This window comes from Aedes aegypti, chromosome 2, assembly GCF_002204515.2.
Source record: "Aedes aegypti strain LVP_AGWG chromosome 2, AaegL5.0 Primary Assembly, whole genome shotgun sequence".
NCBI lineage: Eukaryota > Metazoa > Arthropoda > Insecta > Diptera > Culicidae > Aedes > Aedes aegypti.
Genome location: NC_035108.1, coordinates 196,009,364 through 196,035,406, shown reverse-complemented (window position 1 = coordinate 196,035,406; position 26,043 = coordinate 196,009,364). Strand labels below are relative to the sequence as shown.

General features: G+C 35.6%; 1 protein-coding gene and 1 non-coding gene across 2 annotated transcripts in view; both read right to left on the bottom strand.

Annotated features, from left to right (window-relative positions):
* LOC110676292 (fibroin heavy chain) overlaps positions 1 to 25,224 on the bottom strand; it is a 31,191-nt gene extending 5,967 nt beyond the window's left edge. The window contains exons 1-4 of the mRNA XM_021843599.1: positions 24,523 to 25,224; positions 363 to 463; positions 193 to 293; positions 45 to 128 (exon numbers count right to left, since the gene is read on the bottom strand). Of these exons, the coding sequence (XP_021699291.1) occupies positions 45 to 128; positions 193 to 293; positions 363 to 463; positions 24,523 to 24,591 (355 nt within the window). The 5' untranslated portion in view covers positions 24,592 to 25,224. The remainder of the gene's footprint in view (positions 1 to 44; positions 129 to 192; positions 294 to 362; positions 464 to 24,522) is intronic.
* Trnav-aac lies at positions 24,346 to 24,418 on the bottom strand. Its single transcript has one exon. It is a non-coding gene; the product is annotated as a tRNA-Val (tRNA).
* Positions 25,225 to 26,043: the final 819 nt, after the last annotated feature.

Sequence of the window (26,043 nt, the reverse complement as noted above, 5' to 3'; positions counted from 1 at the left end):
TAGGTTGTAATAAGGTCATAAAACTGGTAAGACATTTTACCCACCATACAAATAACTACCCCCGTCGCATGATCCACAGTCACCTCCCATTGATTGGCTTTGAGCTTGTCCCATACCATTGGAACCAACTGGAATAGTAATGGTTGCCGTAGATTATCACATTGATTCTTTAAGATTATTTAATCAACATACCAACTACCGCTCTAGATCCATGCTGTGTCGCTTCGGCTTCTGCCTTGCCGTCCTGGTTTTCTCCAAAATGTAAGTACTGTGATTGGGTTTGGCCACGGAATCTGAAATGTTGAGAAAAGTGTTAATGGGAACATTAGGAATGATGTCCATTAGGAATAAAAGCAACTTACGTTCCCCGAAAATTTCCGTTGCGCTTAGCTCTACTGAGTGGACTATCATCTATCGCTAACGTGGTAGCAGTGAATTCTAAACTATCATCTATCGTTTTAGTCTGGAAGTGGAGAAAATGAATTTGAGAGTTAAGATATTTTATGTTTTAAAAATGCCTTATGAACTAATTTATCTTAGCTGCTCTTTTTTATCCTTAGTAAAAACTTTGAGTCTTTTTACACCCATTTCAAATTACATATCATTGATATTTTGATTGAAAACCCAGCTATTTGAAATTTTCCGACAACGTTTGTAGAAAATTCCATTTCTCTTAAAACAAGTAAGGTACCGTGGGGTAAGTGGATACAGAAAAATCAATAGTTAACTTCATTGTTATGTACAGCTAACGTGAATAATGTAATTCAAACTTTTTTCTGTGGATAACAAATGAGGGACTAATGTGCTTCAAATCGTTTTTTGTTTCGATTTTTCTAATTGTTATGTATTGAGTATAAGCGACTTGAAAATTTGCACCAAATGATCCACTTGCCCCACCATGGTGGGGTAAGTGGATCACCAAACAAAAAAATCTGTTCTCAAAACTAGTACGATATAATTATGTATAGTATGAATGATATTACTTTTGTTCTTGTTAATAGTGCTAGTAATATTACATTTTGATAGTTCAAACATTAAAAAATATCTTTATTTTATCAAAAAAGTATTTAAAATATTTATACATTAGTTCACACTAATTCGAACAAAGAAAACATTGTAGCTAGAACAATTTGGAGAAAATTCATCCATTTATACACATAAGTTATACAGAAGTATTGCAGGATTATTCCAAACGACGTTTTCGAAAAACACTAATTGTTTAAAAACATTAATAGGGTCCTAAAGCCCTGTCCCAATTTTAGTGCCAAACGCTTGAGTTTAGGCCAAAAACACATGTTTACTCAATTTTCTAATGTTTTCCGTTGGTTTAAGCCCAGAAAACATTTTTTTTAGATTTTGTCACATCCTTTGGCTTAAACTCAAATTTTGGGTGTATTTTGTTTTTCGTGTCCCTTACGAAATGTCAGATAGGAACAACCCCCGTGGTCGAACTAAAACCCCTGTGGTGTTCTTGTCGACTAAGCGAACGTCAAACATGATCAAAAGTGTCAAGGTTCATTTATGGACCAAATTTTTAAATTAAATTTTAAACATGATATAGCCATTATTTGAGCGGGAAAAATTGCTAAAGTAGTTACAGTAACATGCTTTTTCGTGTTATTAAATAAAAACAAGATTTCATTAAAAATTTTAGGACCCAATTACATTTATTTTTGATTAAAAAACTGAAATCTTTTTATTCTACTGATGAATATAATTGTATCATATGTCTAGAACAATTTATAAGGTCAAATAAGGTACGACATTAGGCATTCAATTGAAAGAAACAAATATTTTGCTCTTTTGCAACTCAACTTAGATAAACCACGTAAAGTTTTGTTTAAATTTTGCAATATTCATTCTTTTATATGTTTTATACCAGAAAGATTAAAAATAATCTATTAGGTGGATTAATTCAAATTTTTATAGTCAATTTGACAAATTTAAGCTAGGAATGAAAAAAGTTAAAGGAAAACAACATTTGCGGATATTAAACTTATTAAAATTCTCGTAAACAGTGTGCCAATAAATGATAATAATACTTGATCCACTTACCCCACCCCATTAAAAACTAGGGGTAAGTGTACCATGTCCAATATATTAGTATTTATTTATAAGAATCACATATTTTTCATTGTGATTCATTCAATTAGAACTGAAATGCTCATCATGTGTTGAAAAACTAATAGTATTCAATTTTATACAGAGATACAATGGATTTTTGATTGATAGAAAACAATTTTAATATAAATCAATTTTTGCGGCTCACAAGTTTGCTTGTGTTAGTGTACGTGTAGTATCAGTTTTGCAATAGTATTAGTGTAGACGTAAAAATATAACCTAAAATGAAGCAATGGTGCAAAAACATTTAACATATTCAAGTATTTAAGCTTAATATGGACAAATGATCCACTTACCCCACTGATACACTTCCCCCACTGTACCTTATAGGTAATCCCCTAGAGAATCTTTATAAAAAAGTTGCAAATAATGACCCTAAAATTTTAAACAACTCGCAAAAATCAGATTGATAGCCGATTTGCATGGACTACGAATAAAGTTACAAAATTATGTAGCATTCATATTCGGTTCCGGAAACCCGGAACATTCGAAAAATAAGTTTCCAATGCAGCTTTGTGTATGTAATTCACACTGACATCTACTGGTTAATGGACGTGTTTCCATGAAAAATAAATCTGAAATAAGGAACATTTTACCGGAAGCCTTATAAGAAACCAGAGTTTCGCTCAAATGGGTTAACTCCGTTTAGCTTTATTTAATATTGATTTCAAGACAAATAAGAATAAGTAATATGTCCTATCAACACAACGACTGACAATAGAATGTAAAATCGCGAACTTGTTAGCAACACCTAGATCAATATTACTTTTTTAATGGATGGAATTTAATATCATTCAACAGTTTTGAGAAGTATGCCAAATAGCAATAATTCCCAACGACCGTTATAAATCATAATTTTTCAGAAAAATTGTCATTTTCATGGGAAAATTATGGTTGTGCTTCACTGAATGTCATTTCCCCGAACGCCACTTTCCCGAATGACCCGTTGCCTCGAAAAGTGATGTAGTTCAAAAAGGCGCAAACATATAGGGCGGTATGAATAAAATGTAGTAAAGTTGAGTTTACTACATTATCGGTAGTAAAAGCTATATGTGGAACACGAGTGGAACATGTTTGTGTTATTTATCTTTCTACACCTTTCGAACATACTACAAACAACGCGTTGCTATGAATAAAGGTAGCATTTACTACAAAGCTACTGGTAGTTAGCTTCAGAGGTTGCTTCTCATGCTTTGAGATTGTTGAAATGAACGGAATAATTAAAATTTGAGTAGATATCATGGGAAAACCTTGTCAGCTTTGATATTTCGAAAGGTGTTTTGAGATTTCCGTAGAAATTTTGATATTTCGAAAAGAATTTTGAGATTCCGGTAATGAGTTTTGAATTTATTTGAGAGATCTGGTATTCTTTCTCGCGTTACGTCCCAACTGGGACAGAGCCTAATTCTCAACTTAGTGTTTTTATGAGTACGTACACAGTTATTAACTGAGAGCTTTCAATGTCAATTGACCATTTTGCATGTGAATATCGTGTGGCAGGTACGAAGATACTCATTACGATTATTGTTCAATCTGGCATTACGACAATTATGTTGTTTCTTAGGGATGGTACACAAATTGTGTCACGCTAAATTTCAACGTTTTTGACCCCTTCCCCCCTATGTCACGTTTTTGTATGAGTCCTCTGAAAATTTTGTAAGGCATGTCACGCTTGGCTTGACCGCAAGAAAACGTGTAAAGTTACATAACCTACATGAATTTTTGTTCATAATCGATTACTCGATGCATAGCGAGAATGTATTAATATTCATATTTTCACATGATTTGTCGTGTGAATAAGCGACAAATTTGGCATATATGCATGATTTTATTGATTTTATTTGATATTGACTCTGAACAGAATTTTCTTAACATGCAGCATCACTCTGGACTCTGAATGGAATCTTCTTAACGTGCAGCATCAGTCACTATACTCATGTTCGAAAGTAGTAGGTACTACATGTTCGAAAGGTTTTTTATTCATACCAAAAGTGTAGTAAACTCTGTGGATTTTGTTTTTGAGTAGATGCTACTTGTAGTAAAGTTCAACGCTTTTTATTCATACCGCCCATAGTCTTGAGTTAAATGGTGGTGAACTAAAAAGAACGATACTCAAACAAAAGCAGAAAACATTTGGCCATTCTTCACCTAACACATATCGACCAAAATGCTGAACCAAACCAAACCAAAATTCGAAAGAACAGTCAATCAAATAAGAAAGAGTGCATATCAGATGACCGGTTCGTTCACCTCCTTGATATGTATAAAGTTATGACAATAACGAGTGTCAATTCAGGAAATGCGCTATTCTGGGGAATGGGGTTTTAGGGAAAGTGGCACACTGAAGGCTCTTCAGTGTCAATTGTAAGGTCGTCTTCAGTGTCGTGTACTAGACTCGGTGATTAATCATTGAGTAGTGCGATTTGAAAACGATCTTCGGCAAAGTTGAAGCTGATAAATGTATTTAACAGTATCAGCACAATACTAACCCTCAAGAGCACATGGGCAAACACTATGTAGCATACCCTAATACACAAATGTCATACATGCAAAGTCAAACTGTAATCAAATTTACTCACCAATAACAAAGCAACGACCGTGCGCAAAAACGCATAGTTATGCAATTGTAAACAACACATCTGGAAGTCATTAACCACCAAGGCGCACCGTTCTATCGACTCTCTCTCTACCTCTACTTGTGTGGCGCGAGGGCCGATAGCCCGCAGCGCGGAGGATTCAAATTACAAAGCCATGGGCACTTGAAGCAAATAACCCAAAAGAATCGATAATGCAAGGATAGGCAATTTTGGCTATTTGTCACTCCAGTCGTCTCCTTTACATATCTATATCACTCTTTCAGACACATGCAATGTATTGTATTTGACAGGGTATAAAAACCCTAGAACTTTCAGACAATAGAGGATTCTTTTGATTTAGCTCGACCCAATTGGATGTTATCCAATCTTGGCTATCGACCACTACGTTGAAGACTCCAATGCGACCCACTTGGTGAATACCAGGATGGCTATCGCACCGTAATTAAAGTAAGTCCGTCGCGTTTGCACCGTAGTCGTGTTCGTTAAGTGAAAACTGGAATAAACCAGGAAATGGCGACCGTTCCGATCGAACCTGATGAATAAACTTAGTGATAAGTGCATATAGTGAAACCCAATAGTTGAAGATGGGTAAAACAAGTTCGAAGTCAGACGTAGTGCATAATGCGGACCCTCAAGTACGAATAATCAACAACCAAGAATATCATGCTGAAATGTTACAGCAGCACGAAACACTAATTTATTTGATCCTGGGCATAGTGGCTACTCAGTTACTATTGACTCTGTACTTCATGCTGAAGAAACGCGAGCGCAATCGAGCGTTCAAATTGGCCAAATGTGTGAACAATTTGGCAGAAGCGTGAGTGATAGAAAATTTAAAAAACAGAAAAGCCAGTGGAAAAAACACAACAAATCTGATCAGTGTACCTGTGCCATTCATGCAAGGAGAACTGCAATGAAAAAGTGTGAACTAAAACCTACAAAATGGCAACTCTTAATTTGCTAAAATCAGTGCTTGAGCAATTGGATATTGCCAGGGAAAGGTGCATGGAAGTTGAATTTGCAGTGAATGCTAACGTTAAGAAACTATTGCAAATCTTATCAGATCAAGGACTGTTACAATTAGTGATCTGTAATAACGAACAAATCATAGTGAAAGTGAACAAAGAGGCATCAAGTTTTAGTGCATTGTCACAACTAATCACAGTAAGAAGAACAAACTTGTTACAAATAGCTGCAAAGCTGGTGCCGACTGTGATGGGTAATTTACTCATTTTTACAAGGATGGGAGTTATGTCCCACCACGAAGCTTTACACCAACGTATGGGAGGTCAAATAATTGGAGTGGCTTTCTGACCACCAGTGATCGTGTTAGATAGAAGCTGTGACCATAATTGCGACCGCCCACGTTTGTTTTATTCTACACACCGGGCGTTAAGGGCAAATATTCACGAGACAACACGAATTACCCGAAGCAGTGAAATTGAGTGCCAGTGCGTGAGGATTACCAACGAGACGAACCCTGATGAAGTAGTTTTGTGTGCCGCTCCATGCCGACTGATACGACGACTGATGCAGTTAAATAACATGTCGCTGCCAGATGTACCAATCAAGTAACATAATACAAAGGTATGAACATAACTGAAAATAGATTTATTATTGATGAGGGCATGAAAAGTTTGAATAATATCCTGAGGAATTTAAATAAAGCGCCCAATAGAAAATATAGGCAATTTACATTAAAACAAAAATTGAACCATGCAAAATTAAATTACGGGCGAATTACAGATGCCTTAGCTAAAATTGAAACGGTGATAGAGGAGTCAGAATTATTATTTTTAACTAAGGGAGCTCGACAAGTTTACAGTGACATACATATTTTAATATCAACCAAGCTTGAATTCGCTGCAATACATGAAATCAGCATATTCTCATTAGGTTATGCAATTCTTTTTATCAACAAATTAAAAAGTAAAATTAGTCCGAAGATGGCAAAAGTAGATATTAAAACTGGTGCCACACTTATTCATGTGTATGATGGTAACCCAACAAATTTAGAAACATTCCTGGATTCGGTTGCACTTTTCGCAGACCTCGTTGATAACGATAACGCAGCCGCATCACAGGATGTTAAAAATGCTGCTAAAGCCACCGCACTTCGATTTATAAAAACCCGACTAACAGAAGCTGCTAGGCAAGCAATTCCAGAAAATGCGACTCTCGATCAATTGATCGACGCATTAAAGGCAAACTGTTCGCCGAAAACCACAGCTGATAACGTTTTAGCAAAGCTAAAAAGTACAAGGCAATCAACTTCCGCAGAGGCTTTCTGTACAGAAGTAGAAAAGCTCACCCAAGAGTTGAAGACTATCTACATTAGGAATAGAATTCCAGCAGATGTGGCAACCCAAATGGCCACCAAAAGTGGAGTTGACGCACTAATTGCCGGTACGAAAAATTCGGAAACAAAAACAATATTACGCGCAGGAACGTTTACTAAAATAAACGATGCGATTCAAAAATTACATGAGAATGATGCAACACAAAAGGTTCAGGGATCTCATTCGGAAGATAGAGCTAAATCTTCAAACGGTATTCAAGCACAAATGTTTATGGCTAACAGGAACCAATACCGAGGCCGTGGACGAGGTAGTAATCTTAACTACGGACGAGGAAACTATAATTCTTACAACAGATATGGAGGCAATTGGCGAAATAATAATTTCAATCATCCACAACATTACCAACCACGTTTCCAAAATACGAGAGGGCAAGGGAACTATCGGGGTCAATGGAACCATAGAGGACGACCATCGATTTACCTTATGCAACCTAATCCACAAATGATGAACCAATCGGTTCAGCAACAACCTCTAGCTCAACAAATGCAACAAAATACTCAACAATCAATTATGCCAAATCAAAATTTGCAAAATAATCAAACACAAATGCCAAACCAACATTTTTTAGGCACACCGTTTGGACGGTAGGCACTATAAATGCAGCCGTCTCTAATTACGTAAATTTATCTTTAGATTTATCAGACACTCGATGTACCTTCATAATAGATACTGGTGCTGATATATCTATTATAAAGGCAAATAAGGTGAAATCTACTCAAATTTACTATCCAAACGAGAAATGTATTATTTCAGGAATTGGTCATAACGGAATTTCGTCACTAGGTAGCACTTTTGCTAAAATATCTATTGAAAACGTATCAGTAGAACAGAAATTCCATATAGTAGAAAATGATTTTCCAATTCCAACAGATGGAATCATTGGAAGAGATTTTTTAACTAAATATCATTGCAAAATTGACTATGAACCATGGTTGTTATCCTTTACGATAGACCAAGTACAGATTTCAATACCAATAGAAGATAATTTTCAGAAAATGTTGTTTCTACCATCTCGTCATGAAGTTACTCGATATATACCAGGAATGCAGTTACAAGAAGATATGGTTGTATATTCACAAGAAATTCAACCTGGAATATTTTGTGGCAATACAATAATATCAGCCAAAGAACCCATATTCAAATTTATTAATACTACAAATGACGTAGCTTATATCGCATATGCAACTTTCAAACCAAAAATGCAACCGCTTAAAAATTTTCATGTCTGTAAACCCAAGAAGGCTAACAAAACTCAATCAGAACGACGAGCAAAAATCTTGTCAGAAGTCAATATGCATGAAATTCCCACTTACGCGAGAAATGATTTTGAAAAATTAATAACTGAATATGAAGACACTTTTTGTCTGCCCGATGAAATGTTAACATTCAACAATTTTTACAAACAGAACATTAACTTAAACGACAATGTTCCTGTGTACATTCCAAATTATAAAACAATTTATTCGCAAGGAGAAGAAATGGAAAGGCAAGTTCAAAAGATGCTACAAGAGGACATTATTGAACCTTCTGTGTCATCTTATAACTCGCCAATACTACTAGTACCGAAGAAATCAGAAAACAATGATAAAAAATGGCGTTTGGTAGTAGACTTTCGTCAACTAAACAAAAGAGTTCTACCAGATAAATTCCCTTTACCAAGAATTGATAGCATTTTAGATCAGCTTGGTAGAGCTAGATATTTCAGCACTTTGGATTTGATGTCTGGTTTCCATCAAATCCCCTTAGAAGAAAATTCAAGAAAGTTTACAGCATTTTCGACAAATTCTGGTCATTATCAATTTAAACGACTACCATTTGGATTAAACATTAGCCCGAATAGTTTTCAAAGAATGATGACCATCGCTATGGCTGGGTTAACCCCAGAGCGTGCATTTGTCTATATAGATGATATTGTGGTAATTGGATGTTCTTTGAATCACCATTTGCAAAATTTAAGATCAGTTTTCGAACGATTGAGAAAATACGAATTAAAATTAAACATTTCGAAATGTAAATTTTTCAGAACGGAGGTTACATATTTGGGCCATAAGTTAACGGATAAAGGAATAATACCTGATGAATCAAAATATGAAACAATCAAGAATTACCCTATTCCTAAAAATGCCGACGATGTGCGAAGATTCGTTGCTTTCTGCAACTACTATCGCAAATTCGTCGAAAATTTTTCACAAATTGCATATCCTTTGAATCAACTTCTTAAAAAGAATACTAAATTTAATTGGACTTCGGAATGCCAACATGCATTTAATCTTTTACGTCATAATTTAATGTCTCCTAGGATATTACAGTATCCCGATTTCTCTAAAGAATTTACATTAACGACAGACGCATCCGATATAGGTTGCGGAGCTGTCTTGTCACAGGCTACAGAAGCAGGAGACCAACCAATAGCTTTCGCTAGTAAAACCTTTACACAAGCAGAGAAAAATAAACCGACCATACTTAAAGAATTGTTAGCCATACATTGGGCGATAAATTATTTTAAACCGTACCTGTATGGTAAACGATTCACCATCAGAACCGATCATAGACCACTTGTCTACCTTTTTGGGATGAAAAATCCTACCTCAAAGCTGACAAGAATCAGAATTGAATTAGAAGAATTTGATTTTGATGTTGTATATATTAAGGGTAAGGAAAATGTAGCAGCTGACGCATTATCACGTATAGTTACTACATCAGATATGTTAAAAGCAGTAGATGTACTAGTTGTAAATACTAGATCTATGACAAAGAAAAATATCATTAGCAATAATAAGAAAAATATAAATGAAAACACAGAGATTGATCACCTCTTGTGCTATGAAATTGAAAATCCCTATGAAGCAAGAAAATTAATGAAACTGTCGACAGAAATAGAAAACAATGCAATCAAATTTAAAATATTGAAGAAAGATAACAAAACACTTCACGCACAAGTGCACGAAGATGTCAGAAATGGAAGTCACGCATTAGTGCATGCTCTTCCAAAAATTGAAAAAATTACAAAGGGATTCAAAACGAGGAAAATAGCAATGTCTGCAGATGACTACATATTTAAAATGGTACCAATCAATTTATTCAAACTAATGGTAAATAAAACATTAAAGGATTTACAAATAATTATTTTTAAAGAACCAATCTTCATAAACAACATAGATGATATTAGGAATATTCTAACTAATCATCATAATACCCCTATTGGAGGTCACGTAGGACAGCATCGTCTGTACCTCAGACTCCGTGGAAAATACAAATGGCATAATATGAAAAATTCTATTGTTCAATTCGTCAAGGCCTGCGAATTGTGCAAAAGAAATAAAATATTGAAGCACACTATACAACCAATGGTGATAACAACAACACCGTCCAAAGCATTCGAAGTAATTTCCATCGATACGGTAGGTCCACTACCTAGAACACCAAATAACAATCGTTACTGTATTACTATACAGTGCGACTTAACAAAATATATCAAAATTATTCCAATTCAAAATAAGGAGGCAAATACAATAGCAAGAGGTATAGTTCAAGAATTCATATTAACATATGGACACTTTACTGAAATGCGTTCTGATCAAGGTACCGAGTATAATAACGAAGTAATAGAACAGATCAGCAAAATTCTTGAAATCAAGCAAACATTCTCAACCCCATATCACCCTCAATCAATTGGATCACTAGAAAGGAATCACAGGTGTTTGAACGAATACCTGCGATCGTTTACTAATGAACATCAAACTAATTGGGATGACTGGATTAAATTTTACGAATTCGCGTACAATACAACACCCCACACCGAACATGGTTTCACACCGTTTGAGTTAATTTTCGGAAAAAAGGCAAACCTTCCACAGGATATTATACAAACCAGTAATGAACCAATATACAATTTTGATTTATATAAGAACGAATTAACATATAAATTACGTAAATCACAAGCAATAGCAAAGGAGAAATTAATTATACAAAAACACCAAAGGAAAAAACAATTTGACAACAATATTAATCCACTACCGATTTCAATCAATGATACAGTATATCTGAAAAACGAAAATAGAAGAAAATTAGATTCGTTTTATATTGGACCTTATCAAGTAATATCAATTAGCGAGCCAAACTGTGAAATAAAACATGTCAATTCTGGAAAATCTTTAACAGTACACAAAAACAGACTAATAAGAGCATAATTAAGAAGAGCTTAATTTTAAGTAAGAGTTCCACCGAGCCTAACCTCTAACAAAAAATAGTAAAAATAAAAAAATAAGTAAATAGATGAGGTAGGTGAATGTTCCGAGCTTCAAAGCTACGGAGTGAAAAATTCGGTTAGAACTATAGTAGAATTAAGTACCAACATTGTACAAAAAAAAATATATATATATATATAATCATTTGTAAGAGTCAACTGGAGAGACATTTCTTTTAGAATAATTTCATTACATTACATTATTCTCCCAAAGGGGGATGGTGTAGCATACCCTAATACACAAATGTCATACATGCAAAGTCAAACTGTAATCAAATTTACTCACCAATAACAAAGCAACGACCGTGCGCAAAAACGCATAGTTATGCAATTGTAAACAACACATCTGGAAGTCATTAACCACCAAGGCGCACCGTTCTATCGACTCTCTCTCTACCTCTACTTGTGTGGCGCGAGGGCCGATAGCCCGCAGCGCGGAGGATTCAAATTACAAAGCCATGGGCACTTGAAGCAAATAACCCAAAAGAATCGATAATGCAAGGATAGGCAATTTTGGCTATTTGTCACTCCAGTCGTCTCCTTTACATATCTATATCACTCTTTCAGACACATGCAATGTATTGTATTTGACAGGGTATAAAAACCCTAGAACTTTCAGACAATAGAGGATTCTTTTGATTTAGCTCGACCCAATTGGATGTTATCCAATCTTGGCTATCGACCACTACGTTGAAGACTCCAATGCGACCCACTTGGTGAATACCAGGATGGCTATCGCACCGTAATTAAAGTAAGTCCGTCGCGTTTGCACCGTAGTCGTGTTCGTTAAGTGAAAACTGGAATAAACCAGGAAAACTATGACTGATTGAATGAAAAGCTTGCTTTTACCATAGTAATTCGCATACAAACTGTAAAGTGCGATTTCTTCATTTTTTGGAGTGAAAGTCTCTTACTTGAACTGTATTTGAATCAACATTTATAACATTTGTATTTAAGGTGAAGATGAAACGAAGCCAAACTTCATATTTCCAAGAGCACGGATCTGGAGAACCAAACATCCGTTTAAGTTGAAAACTTAATCGATTGGTCACTAGCTGGTGGTGACCAATCGATTAGCTGCCGTGAATCGCAAGTCAGTCCCATCTGCATTTTCGTCAAAATTGAGTTGAGTTCAATTTTCAACATCTTTTCCAATGCTCTTTCAGCTGCACTAATAAAATAAAATGATTTGTTCGGAAAAATTAGGAAAAAACAGCAAGTCAAATTGTCCCATAATGAAAAGTAACCGCATATCAGTCCCACTACAGACTTTCGCACCATGGAACACCAAAATGCAACTTGTTTTGATTATCTTTATATTTTTCTCGGTAAGATATCATAATGATAAGCAAGTTGTGAAAGTTTCATTAAGATTGGAACATGTTCCAATCCTCTGATTTTTTTTGAATATTTGTATGGAAAACGAGTTTGAAAACTTCACAGCCCATTTTCTCAATGCCTACTTTTTACAGATGGGACTGACTTGCGATTCACGGCAGTTAGGTTTTCAGCTCAAACGGATGTTTGGTTCTCCAGATCCGTGCTCTTGAAATTTTGAACTTTGGCTTCGATTCATCTTCACCTTAATTGAGATAGAAATCTTAAAAATAAACTTCTGCCTCACTCGAACTTTACTCTATTATTCTGTGAATAGTGTCCTAAAATGTTGAATGAAATCTTGTTTTTATTTAATAACACGAAAGAGCATGTTACTGTAACTACTTTAGCAATTTTTCCCGCTCAAATAACGGCTATATTATGTTTAAACTTTAATTTATAAATTGGGTCCATAAATGAACCTTGACACTTAAGATCATGTTTGACGTTCGCTCAGTCGACAAAAACACCACAGGAGTTTTTTCACTGGGGTTGTTCCTATCTGACATTTCGGAAGGGACACGGAAAACAAAATACGCCCAAAATTTGAGTTTAAGCCAAAGGGTGTGACAAAATCTAATAAAAAACATAAAAAATGTTTTGTGGACTTAAACAAACAGACAACATTAAAAAATTGAGTAAACAAGTGTTTATGGCCTAAACTTAAGCGTTTGGCACTAAAATTGGGACAGGGCTTTAGGACCCAATTGAGTCACATTCACAGGTCGTTGAGCAGAAGAAGATACCGTACGTGCCGAAAGAAAAGAACCCGACCAACTTGCGCAAGCGCCATCCCATTGAGGAGTTTTTCGTCTCAATTAGTGCCCTAGTGTACAAAAATAATTGGCGGGCCAAGGATACGAAGGTCGAGGTCGAAAGACGATAATCTGGAATTGTATCCGGAAGGCGGACGTCAGTGTTGTTCAGCGCTCTTGTGAGAGCATTGCGACAAAGTAACGTGATCAGGGCCCCATCTCCAATGTTCATTGACGCTTTTTTGAAGTTTATCCTTCCTATTGTTTTGAATGAAAAAAAAAAATTAATCCGTTGAAAAAAATTATCGAGGTATATGAATGAAAAAAATCCCATTTTTTTTTAACACCCGTTATTTGAATATTTTGAATGTTTTTGCACTATTGCTTCGTTTTAGGTTATACAATACTGACCCGATTTTGTCAGCCCCTTTTTACGTAGAAAGGATGGAGCGAGTGATGTACGTAGTCCGAGTATCAGGGACACTCTCGAGTCCCTTCGAACCTCGCAGAGGGTTACGGCAAGGCGATGGTCTTTCGTGTTTACTTTGAAGAGCGGGGATAGACACGAGTGACACGATTTTCAGAAAGTCCGTCCAGCTGCTTGGTTTTGCTGACGACATAGATATCGTAGCAAGGAACTTTTAAACGATGGCGGGTACGTACATTCGACTAAGCTGGACATCAATGTGTCGAAGACAAAGTGCATGATAGCGAGGGGTTTTTTGGGATTTGGGAGGTTGCGGTGGGCCGCACATGTCATCAGAATGTCGGATAACAATCCGGTGAAAATGGTTCTCGAAAACAATCCGACCGGGTCGATCAAATTGAGGACGATCTGCGGACCCTTCGCAAAATGCGTGACTGGCGACAAGCAGCCATGGACCGAGTCGAATGGAGAAAGCTCCTACGTTGAGCCGAGGTCACCCAGGCCTTAGCCTGACTGGTAAGTAAAGTACGTGCACTAACACAAGCAAACTGCAAAACTAACACTAACACAAGCAAACTGCAAATATCAATTCATTTCAAAATTGTTTTCTGTCATCCATAGTCTAGAAACATCTCAAATTCTTTAAATATGTAAACCATTGGATATTGTCACTCCAGGAGTAGTAATTTATTACCAATGCAAAGTATTTACAACATTCACATGTATAATTTTAGTTCCATTTTGCCTGCAAAAAGTCCACCCAGAAATCATTCCACATATGATGGAAAATAACAGAGTTTCCCATAATGTTCTGAATGTTGATTTCTCTTATTTTTATGTCATCTTCAATACCATGGTCGACAAAGTTCGTGAAAAATGAGTGTATTTTGAGTGTCACTGGTGCAAAAATTACTAAGATATCATGTGAGCAATCAAACTGTTCGGAAATGGGGGATAGCATATGCAAGATGTCTGGGTTCGATTCCCGGTCGGTCCAGGATCTTTTCGTAATGGAAATTTCCTTGACTTCCCTGGGCATAGAGTATGATCGTACCTGCCACACGACATACGAATGCGAAAATGGCAACTTTGGCATAGAAAGCTCTCAGTTAATAACTGTGGAAGTGCTCATAAGAACACTACGCTGAGAAGCAGGCTCTGTCCCAGTGAGGACGTTAATGCCAAGAAGAAGAAGAAGATATGCAAGATAAAAATTGTGAATTGTCCATTTTTCAAAATACATTCATGCTTTCAAATTATGATTGTAGTCGTTCATACTTGCGTAATCCAAATATTTGTTTCATATTCAGAATCATTGAAACAAAAGTGTAAATTTAAGGCGATACGTAATTTTTTTATTGGTTTTCAAACATCTCAACTTTTTTCAAAAAGACGTGCATATTACAATGCAATTACATTGCTCTCCATAATAGCTTTATTTTTTTCTAATACACCATCATGGTATATGTTCGAAACTCAACCACTCGATATTTGGTGGATTTTGGCAAGATCCTTTCGAGAAGTTCCTTATCAGATTACACTAACAAGATTATTTTTGGCCCAAAATAAGATTTCTGGAAGCCTTCCATATGCTTCCATTTTAGGGATCCGCAGAAAGTTTGTAGATCTTCAAAGGGGATCGTTGCTTCACAAATGTCGGAAACCTCTGCTTTAGACAAATTTTCCGAGCAGCACATTAAAGCAGTCTCTTACCTAGGCTGTTCAATTTAGGAGAGGGGGGGTAAAGGGTATCACCAATATTAGTCAGTATTTTCGAATTCAGTAGATTTAGGCAGGAGATCTTTTACTCCATTAGGGGAATCAAAGTATCGTTCCAAATCGCAAAAAAAAAGAACAGTTACGTTTTGCAGGAAACTCTTCAAGATCGTGAACTACTTTTCAAACGTCTTGAAAAGAAGACGCACAAGTATTACACTTATGACGACAATACCGAACGTTTGTCCAAGGAATTCTTGAAAGGTTTCTCCTGAGTATGAGCCTTTTAAGAAATTATCTTATCTCTTGCCAAGTATGGGATCATTCAAATATTACGTAACGCAAAATTTGTCAATGTTAGACCCCCTCCCATCCCCACGTAACATATTTTGTATGGAAAATTTAAATTTTTTGCATGGAGCGTAACACTATGGAAGACCCCCGCCCTCCCCCTATTGCGTTACGTAATATTTGAACGATCCCTACGCAGATGGAAAGCGCAATGTAGATCTCACTATTGAAATTCAAGTTGCTAGAGATTTGGAAAACATTCTCAATGAAGAGAACGTTTTCGACATTTGTCAAGGGACAAGGGACTGATTTGGAAGAATTTAGGTTGGAACTAATCTGCCGTGAACCGCAAGTCAGTCCCATCTGCATTTTTGTCGAAATTGAGTTGCGTCCAGTTTTCAACATATCTTTCAATACCCTTTCAGCTGCACTAATGAGATAATAGGATATGTTCGAAAAAAATAGGAAAAAACAGCAAGTCAAATTGTGTTATAATGAAAATTAACCGCATATCAGTCCCACTACAAATTTCCGCACCGTATAACACAGAAATGAAACGTGTTTTACTCATTTTTATATTTTTCTTGGAAAGATATAGTAGTGAAAAGCAAATTGTGAAAGTTTCATTAAGATTCGACCATGTTCCAATCTGCTGGAATTTATTGAATATTTGTATGGAAAACGAGTTTGGAAACTTCACAGGCCATTTTCTCAATGCCTACTTTTTACAGATGGGACTGACTTGCGATTCACGGCAGTTAATTCTAAGAAAAAAAAAACATGGAAGTACCAAGCGACGATATATATATTTTTTTTTTTTCATTTTCATTAAGAGGCTTTCAAAAAGTAACTCACCGTTCTTGCTAGGTAATGTATAAAAAATACTGAAGCATACTTTCATTAAAAAAGGAAAATGTCAGGATTCTAACAATTTTAAACCCAGACAAAAACCCTGCCGTTGCTTCTACCTATCGTCCAATTAGCTTGCTGTCCTCAATCATTACACATAAAGAAAATATACAGATATTCGCCGCCCCGAATTATATACCGTTTTATGACATAAAAAGCCATAAATCGCTTAGCGTTCATTGAATCAAAAAAATATAATTGTCCCTAAAATAATCGGAGATAATTTGCAACTAATTTTGCCATGGTGTTCATGAATTCGCCACCCTCAAGAAATCAAGGAATGTGGCGAATTCAGGAACCAAAATTTAAAACAGCTAGTACTGATCCAGTATTGGCCACCCCAATGTTCAATGCAAAGTCAAAATTTCTGACCACTTTTGATATTTTTGCTGCTTGCCATGGATTGAATGCTTTCATCTAGTATGTTGACAATATTCAAAGTCTTTTGATTGATTTAAAAATAACATTTCTCTCCTACCATTTTGCAAAAACTATATTAAACATAATGAACAGTCCGGATTCCGACATGGACATTTGACAACTCATCAAATGTTATGTGTAAAGAATGTCAAAATTTTCACTTCAGGTTAATTATCTGATAGACTTTTTGAAATAGCTAATTTTCTTCAAGCCAACAGTCATCCACAAACAATGATTTTCAACATCTCTGAAGTAACCCAGGTTTATCAGATGCGAAAATATTGTACGAAATTGGTCCCATAATGCTGCGTTGAGGGATACCAGTTCTTACAGGAAGTTTTAATAGTTATCCTAAATTGTACGATTTAGGAGATTATTTTGAATTATGTTAGCAGTGTATATTGGAATACTTACAATATACACATTTACAACAATATTTACACAATATACACTTTTACAATCATAACTTCAACACTGCCGAATGCTTTTTCTATGTGTAGTTAGTTATGAATTTTATGAATTACATAGTTTTTATGAATTACATAGGATGTCCAATGTTGAAACATTGTAGTAAATGTCGAATAACATTTTCTATAGTTCTGGGCAAAATCATTGGTTCAAAAATGGTTCATAATGTGTTTAGTTTATTTTTTTTCTTTTATGAGCAGGGTACTCAATTCACAAAAAAAAATGTAAACTGGTAAACTGCTACTGCTGCAAATGAAATGTTAATGTCAGGAAGGTAACACTGGGTGCCGACATCAATGTTTAAAAATCATGTATCTTCTCAATCGTTCGATCGATTTTGATGAGATTTTCAAGAAAAATCACAAGTGGGTTATTTTTCTTTATGCGTTAGAGAATTTGAATTCGGTTACGGTTCCGAATTTGTTTGGGTATCTAGGGTATTTCATAATGAAACTTCATCTAAAAAAATAAAATAAAAAATCAATGAAACATTTATCTATTAGATAGTTTTAAAACCATTGTGGTTATCTAGGACCTTGATCACCGAATATCGATTCCTATAGGGACCCTGAGGGGCCACTTCCAGAATATCATGAACTGATAGCTTCCTATGGCTCAAAAGTCATGATTCTGGATACAAAGATGTGACTAAATAGTGTGTCATGAATTATTAAGGGGTTCTGACCATTTACGGAGTTTCTATGACAGGCAACGGATTACTAGTTTTGGAAATTCAATAATGTTTCACACAAAAGTGAATAGACATCATCTCATATCCTTACTCTTATTTCTGGCGTTACGTCCTACCAGATCAGAGCCTTTTTCTCAGCACAGTTTCACATTATTGACCAGAGGACTTCATTCAAAATTTATTATTCTTTACATTTGTATGTAATGGTATCCAAACTTAAACAAGGTATACATTCTGTCAAAAATTAATTAAAATTGATTAAAATAATAATAATATTTTGTTTTGCATTTCCTGATTATTTTAATTTGAAAATACCCTAGGTACCCCAAAAATGTGTACATACCTACACTGCCCATAACTGCAAAACAGTCACATTCGACATTTTTGACAAATTGGAGGTAATACCATGGAAAGTCATCAAATGACAAATACTTTCGATCAACTTACTGATTGATTGATTGATTGATTGATGATTAAGTTGATCGAAAGTATTTGTCATTTGATGACTCTCCATGGTATTAACTCCATTTTGTCAAAAATGTCGAATGTGACTGTTTTGCAGTTATAGGCAGTACAGTTGTATTCAGAATAATAGTTGTGAAAGCAGATTTCCACACGAAATGCTCAACTTTGGCAAGCTGTAACTTTGTTCCCGTTTGAGCAATCGACATGTGATTTTGACAGAGAACTACAAAAATGATGAATTTCATTATCACAAAATATTTCACAATCCCGGCTGAAAAGTTAAGCACCAGGTGAAATCGCTCAAAATAATAGTAGTTTTAATAAATTACATATGTGCTGTATTTTGAATTTTTAAATTAATCCTTACCTATCGTTTCAACCATTTACAGCCAAGCTACTATTTTATAAACAAGCCCATTTTAACAAAATTGTTGCTGAATTCTGAGCGATTTCACCTGGTGCTTAACTTTTTAATCGGTACTGTAAAAAAAATCAAATGTTGTGGTGATGGAATTAGCGATGGGCAATTTTGAATCGATGTTCCGAACATTGATTTTTTCGTTCCGATTGATCGATTTTCCTCATTCGATTTTTTGTTTCGATTTAAAAGGATGAACTTGATTAGAATTTTTGAATGAGTTGATGAACCATTACACCTAGTTTTGAAAACCCTTGAAGTGTTTAATGTACCGTAAAATGGGGTGTTAAGGGCTGAAAAAAAAAATTCGGCTCGAATTTCAAGCAACTTCTTGTATGTCAATAATTGAACAAAAGACAGCCCTACCATTCTCTCGTCGTGTATATCAAAAGCCAAATACAATTATGAGGATCCTATAACAGATTTCTGAAATAACCATGAAAATGTGTGATTTTTGACGGAAATGCAAAATGGGTTGTTAAGGAATTTGAGTTTCGTAAATGAAACCAACAAATGTCAACAACAAATCATAATTCTTTTGATCAATAACTTTGATGCTTTCATTCTATTTCATAAGTTACGTTCAACCTTAATCAGATAATACGTCAATATTATTGAACTTGGAACCCTTGTAAACGCAAACCGTTTTATTTTAACTGTTAAATCTTTCATAGTTCTAAATCCTATTTGGAAACTATTAATACATCGTAAAATTATCTTGAAATGATTTTTATACTTTAAATGCAACAAAATCACATAATTTACGAATCCTGTAAGCTATGCAGAGCAACTTCATAAAATATCTATAATATAAGGAGATTTTTAACAAGCTTTTAGTTTTAATAGATGAAATGGCCAATTTGCCCTGTAAATAAAACACTACACTAAACAAAGTATTTGCATGCAACACCTAGTGGCATAGTCGGAAAAATACTAAAGAAGAATTAAGTGTTCCAGTGTGGAGCGGAAATCTGACGCTCACGCTATAACACAATGCGTTTAGTACCCGACGAGGCCGCGAAGTGTATCAAAAAGAGCTCAGAAATAACAGAGTCTATATACAGAGAGTTGCGCGAAGAGGCTTCTTTGAATGATTGTTCTCCTTCGTCTTCGAAAATAGCCCCTATTTGTTTTGCTGGTCTGTTCGATGGGTAGATGGTTTGACAGTTCGACAGGTAGATTTGGTTTCACTCTTTATGAAACTCTTCACTTATAGAGTCTGAGAAATGACAAATATTATAATTTACCACTTCATAGGATTACCTCAAAAAGGATCAATGGCTTCAAAACCATTTCCAAATAAAAGAATCATTCAAACTTACCAAACATTTTACCAGTGTTATCGAACAAGTTTTAAAAAATAGTATCAAGAAAAATCCCATATTTACTTTGATACGTTGTTATCAAGATTTTCCTACCAATTTTACCGATTTTCGAGATTAGTCATTTTTGGTAATATTAAGGACTAACAAAATATACCCCTTAACTTTTACAATGCAGTTCTACTTCATGCCACAAGCCAAAAGTATATTGGAATATATTACGGCATAAATCGAATGAGTTTAAAAACTTGTTCAAAGGAGAAAAGTTAACACCCCACTTATTTTCAAAAAGAGACTTTTTCCATAAGAAATATCAAAAGTCGAAATCTAAATAATTTTTTTTAAAGTTTTTGTCTTCGTTGTGATCTCAATTAAATATACTTATATTCTAAATTACTCACATATTTTTCTTAATATTGTTTCATAGTTTTGTAGTTGAATGTATTTCCCTCCCCTTGGTTATGCGACCTTGCCGCGATGGGAGGGCATAATCCATTAGCCCATATGATGGAAACCAAAGGCGTAACCTGTAGTGGTGGTATCACATTTTGGCATTTTTTGCTTAAAGCCGCGTCATAATTCATATGGCATAGACGCAATAATATCTCGGATGTGATCCAACGGACATTCTGCGTCATTGATAGAATTGATGCCCATTTCTAATCTATTCGAAGTGGACATTAATACTATTGGTGACGTTCAGTTTGCCTTTTGCTAACCAGAATGATCCGTAGCCACTCTTACTATTAGCTAGCTAGATACACCGTTATCATATACGACGTAGGGAATACTTAGGAACTCTTAGGAAAATGACTAGTAGATTCACTGAGTAGAAATAAGTGGCGACAATCTTATTTTAATATGGTTTTTACATTGCCATAATAAGAAATACCTCTTTTGTAACAGCGGTATAAATAATCTAATTCCAGTTTCATTTTCGCAAAATTTACAAGTAGAAATTAGGCGTTGTGAAGCATTGCATTTGCCACCGAAAAGTGAATCTTGTAGGAGACTGTAATAGAAGCCTAAGGGGCGATCCATTAATTACGTAAGACAATTTTCGGGGTTTTTCAACCCCCCCTCCCCCCATGGTAAGATATTTTGTATGAAAGTTAAAAATAAATTGTATGGCGCGTAAGAAATCTCAAACCCCCCCTCCCCCCATAAACCCTTACATAATTAATGGACAGCCCCTAAGGTAACTTTACTCTTCAATATTCACTATACAAATGACTATGGAAAGTAAGACGCTGAGATCGATCATTAGGGTACACTTGCTAGTTTCGAAAAATTGTTGAACAGACAAGGAAAGCGACTTTTTTCTTTAAGGATATATGAACGTAATGATCAATAAATACTGTTAACAACAAAAAATGAAATTAACTAGAACTACTACTAAACAGCCTAATTTTGTTAAGACTTGACGACACTTGACATTTAAGACTCTAATCTTACGTAAAAGACAATAGTAATCAGAATAGCACTTGTATGACAAATTATTCAAAACCATTTCGACTAGACAGTATTAGTAATGCACTACTATTTCAAACAAATTCTAATGGGGCTGCTGATTTTCATAATGCTTCCTTTTCTCAGAAGCAAGGGAATATGGGTACTTTTCAAAAACTACCACGTCACAATACTAATAAAAAACAGTGTTCATGTGGGCGCCATTGCCTAGTCCGTCTGAGTATTGGTCCTGGTAGAGGGGAAACTTGGCAAAAGCCAGACCGAGGGTTCAGCCATGACAAGTTAAGCTGTCAGGCAGCTCCAACTGAATACCATACAAAAAAACAAAACAAAAAAAAAAAGTTTTGTAGTTGAATGTATTTAGCCTATGAAATTCGAACAAAAATGTTTTGAATCGTTTTCAATATCTAGACTCTACAATACTATATTTTAATAGACATACCCTATCACATAATGCAGCTCACAACCCTCCGAACAAATCAAGCATTTTAGATATTTCATATATCGACTTTCGACGTTTTTATGACTTGTCAAACTTGATGAAGAAGTTCAATCCCTTAAAACCCCACTAGTCCTTAACACCCCATTTTACGGTATACTTTTTTTTAAGTTCAAAGTTATTAATTGAAGGAACATAATAATCAAAAGCAATTGCATTTGGTCTTATTTCAAGAGTTTGTTTTTGTAAATTTTCATATGAGCTTGCAAATCGAATCGATTCAAAAACATCGATTCAAAAGATTCGATTAAATCGGTGAATCGATTCGACACATTGCATTTGAATTGATTCAGTAACATCGATATCGATATAACATATGTTCTAGTCGTTTGCCCAACGCTAGATGGAATTGATCATATTTGTAGTTCTCTGTCAAAATTTCATGCCAATTGCACATAGGAGAAGAAATTTACAGCATGTCAAACTTGAACATTTTGTATGAAAATCAGTTTTTACTATTATTATTCTGAACACAACTGTAAGATTCAAATCGTCCCCAAATTCAAAATTTTTACTATAACTCATTTGTGGTTTTTCCCAAAAATCTCGTCAATGCAGAATTAAATACAGATACAGATACCGAATTGAGACTTTAATGCCAGCACCCAGTACTGGAAAGGATAATGATATCTTGATTTAGTCTTACCAAATAAAGGTGATGGTGTTACCTGACTCTAATATCTAGATACAAGAAAATAAAAAAAAGTTTGAAATGGACTTTAGAAAAAAAAAAGACACATTTAGTATGTACAAACTTACAAACGTTTCGCATAATTTAGGATACCGCCCCGGTATAGCCCGTTGCTTCTGAACGTATTAGTGGATTCCTTTTCTTACATAGCTTCGAGACAACGAGACAACCAAGTGTGTATAGGTTACCAATGGCTTTTGAGGCGTTACCATAAATTATGCGAGATTTACTGCATTCAAGCACAGCTAAATACGACAGAATTCAAAATATAATAATATTCAAATAGACTGAGCAAAAACTCTGAGCTTAAGATCTTCTTCAAATAACCACTCAAAAAAATATCTATAGCAGATTTGTCAAACAGTAGTGATGCTGACTACATGAGCGTTGAGTGAAGGGTATTCTCAATTGATTCAAATTTGAATGAAAATATGCTTAAAACGTAGGTATGTAGTCTGTAAAAAATCTACATTTAATTACCATGCCCTCTGTATCTGGGACTTCCGTCATAACATTCCATCGTTGTGCTGCAAAAGTCCCCGCAACATGCATAGATAATAATTTTAGAAATTTTTATGAAATAAACGAATCGTTAACTAATCAAACTTATTTTGTGTTCTCAGGGTCATTATCAAAACGTTAAAACCCGTCTGCCGAATCATTGCACTCGGAGGAAGCTGATAGCACCAACCGAAGGAAAAAAAAAACAACCGGAATACGCCGATGGCCCACTTCCAGTGCTTTACGCGTGTGATGATGATGCTCATCTTCTATTCTAATTCACGCACGTAATCTTCGCCCAGTTCAACCGTGTTATCAGCACTAATCCAAATCCGTGTGAAATGCGGCAAAAAGAGTTCGCCGGTTTTAATCGCGGCTCTCCCTTGCCCGTTTGCAACTGTTTGTGTTCGCGCATCATCGAAAATGGAACTGAGACCTGCTGCCAAATGAAGTAAACTACGAATGGGCGGCGATAGCGCTCTCGGACAGAAGGCTGTGCTCTGAAAGCGTTCAAGCGCTTAGGATTCTTTTTCCTAATCTTCTTTCATATGCTTGTATAGAAATGCAAGACTGGTAGCAAGCAAAAAAGATCGAAAAATTCTGTTTCCGCCCGGGATCGAACCGGGGGCCTTCCGCGTGTTAGGCGGATGTGATAACCACTACACCACGGAAACAGCTATGTAAAGCTGTTGCTTAATTGTAATGATATTTTAAAAAGAATGACATAAAACACTTGTTGATTGAATTCGATTTATGAATGGAATGCATGCTGACTTACGTTTTGGGATTCAGACGCTTTGACCGTTAGGCATAGCGTGACGAGAAGTGCCCATCTGACGGGCTGCATTTTATTTGCGTTTCTCCGACCGTTGCAACAGCCAGAATAAGTTTGAAGAAACACACTACTGCAAGATGTTATTTCAACAAAACAACACTTTTATATAGTTGTACCACTTGATTCACAATTCGTTAATTATTTCCATATACAGTTATGTAACATTCATTTTCCTGTTGGTGTTGCAGCTTTCATACCCCAGCACTATCACATCTCTGCTGTCGGTAACGATGAAACGATCATCCAAATACTGAATTTCCTTTGAACATCACAGGGCACTTCAACTTTATATCCGTTATGTATCAACACTTCATTTGTGCCACCTACTCAAGCACTTGAGAAATTGGTAATTTCAAAGCAGCTCCCTCAGTAGCCAATCCTTCGCTGGGGAAATACAACTCCAAAATGCGATCGTAGATTGAATTCCACTTTCCACAACTCTAAGCACATGCATGGATGATAATGGTCCGGTCTCGAACATCCACTCACAAAGTTCTAAGATGAGACACTTCTTCTTGTACTGAGCCACACTTATTCTCACAGAGTAACACTTCAACCCGGTGGTTGCCACGCGCCCGTAGTTCCGAGAAAACGCGACCGTCCTGGGGAACAGTCCAACGGCAAGTGACTTGCCGATGGCCAATGTTGCGAATACTAATCCCCCCTTCGGTGGGCGAGAGTCACTAAGAAAACTAGAACCCTTCGCGCGGCTTGGAGATAGCGCGAGAGTTGCTGAGAATCGGGAAGAGTCGATGTTCTGCTGGCGGTTGAATTTGTAATTGTGGACGCTGGTCTTGGCGATGAGTTCGGGAAGAATAATCATTTCCTTGATGACGGACCGGAAGAGTATTGCATTTAACGGACATTTGACTGATGTTATCAATCACATAATTCAAAGTTACATTATTTCTGATATTTGAATCTCTATGTACAGTTTCACAAAAATCAAAATGTCTGGGATTCAACCAGTCACCCCCTAGTCCTAGTTGCAATACTGAAATAAACTACCAGACAAATTTTCATCCAATTTGGAGAAGATTAGGAGGTGCCTTAAGTCGAATTTGTGTTTTTTATTATATTTTACATTCTCAAAAAATTCGGAATTTGGAAAAACGAAAATCAAAATAAATACCACTAGTTGAACGTATTATTAGTACTTTACAACTTTCGAGAACACTGTATGCCGATTAGAGATGGTTTTGACCTCATAAAATTGATTTCTGTTCATTAAAGTACCTGTAAAACATACATTTCTCTACAGTTTTTGTTCTACGAGCTTCCTAACCTCATGTCTAATCATAAAAGTTCAACCGTGAACATTATTGTAGTACATCATTTTTTTCCCGAAATACAGATAAATTGTAAAAAATCGTCGGAAATACGACATTCCTCATTCCCCTGCATTTAAAGCTACTGCCAAATGGTGCAATTGTTGATATGTTACAAAATTGAACATAGTAGCTT